This window comes from Lipotes vexillifer, unplaced genomic scaffold, assembly GCF_000442215.2.
Source record: "Lipotes vexillifer unplaced genomic scaffold, Lipotes_vexillifer_v1.1 C26319387, whole genome shotgun sequence".
In the NCBI taxonomy this organism is placed as follows: Eukaryota; Metazoa; Chordata; class Mammalia; order Artiodactyla; family Lipotidae; genus Lipotes; species Lipotes vexillifer.
The window spans coordinates 1-725 of NW_006786608.1; the positions used below are offsets into that span (position 1 = coordinate 1).

At 60.6% G+C, this 725-nt stretch overlaps 1 protein-coding gene across 1 annotated transcript; it reads left to right on the forward strand.

Moving 5' to 3' along the window:
* Nucleotides 1–73: 73 nt before the first annotated feature.
* LOC103070214 (myosin-7) lies at nt 74–695 on the forward strand (the record flags this gene model as incomplete). Its single annotated transcript, XM_007459052.1, has 2 exons — nt 74–199; nt 420–695. Coding segments are annotated over 2 exons (402 nt in total), but the record flags the coding sequence as incomplete, so codon positions are not given.
* Nucleotides 696–725: the final 30 nt, after the last annotated feature.

Here is a 725-nt window from a genome sequence, read left to right on the forward strand (position 1 = left end):
AAAAAAAAAAAAAAAAAAGTGTAGGATCAGGCAGCAAAGCATACATGCAACAGTTTTCTTTGCCTTTATCTAGAACACCAGCCTCATCAACCAGAAGAAGAAGATGGAGGCAGACCTGTCCCAGCTTCAGGGCGAAGTGGAGGAGGCAGTGCAGGAGTGCAGGAACGCCGAGGAGAAGGCCAAGAAGGCCATCACGGACGTGAGTGACCGCTCCCCTTGCCGCCCTCCCCAGAAGACTCGAACCAGGCCTGTGGGTCCGGGCCAGGCCACCGTGCCACCACTGCGTAAGGGCGGCGACTCTGCCGCTCTGTGGCTTCGAGGGCCTCGGGGAGCAAAGGGCAGGGTGGGAAAGAGGTGATCCTTAATGGGAAAGAAGAGGCCCCGGGGCCCTGTCGTTTTACACTCTCTGCCGTGCCCAGGCCGCCATGATGGCGGAGGAGCTGAAGAAGGAGCAGGACACCAGCGCGCACCTGGAACGCATGAAGAAGAACATGGAGCAGACCATCAAGGACCTGCAGCACCGGCTGGACGAGGCCGAGCAGATCGCCCTCAAGGGCGGCAAGAAGCAGCTGCAGAAGCTGGAGGCCCGGGTGCGGGAGCTGGAGAATGAGCTGGAAGCCGAGCAGAAGCGCAACGCAGAGTCGATCAAGGGCATGAGGAAGAGTGAGCGTCGCATCAAGGAGCTCACCTACCAGGTGCGGGCGCGGCGGCTGCTCTGGGGCCGG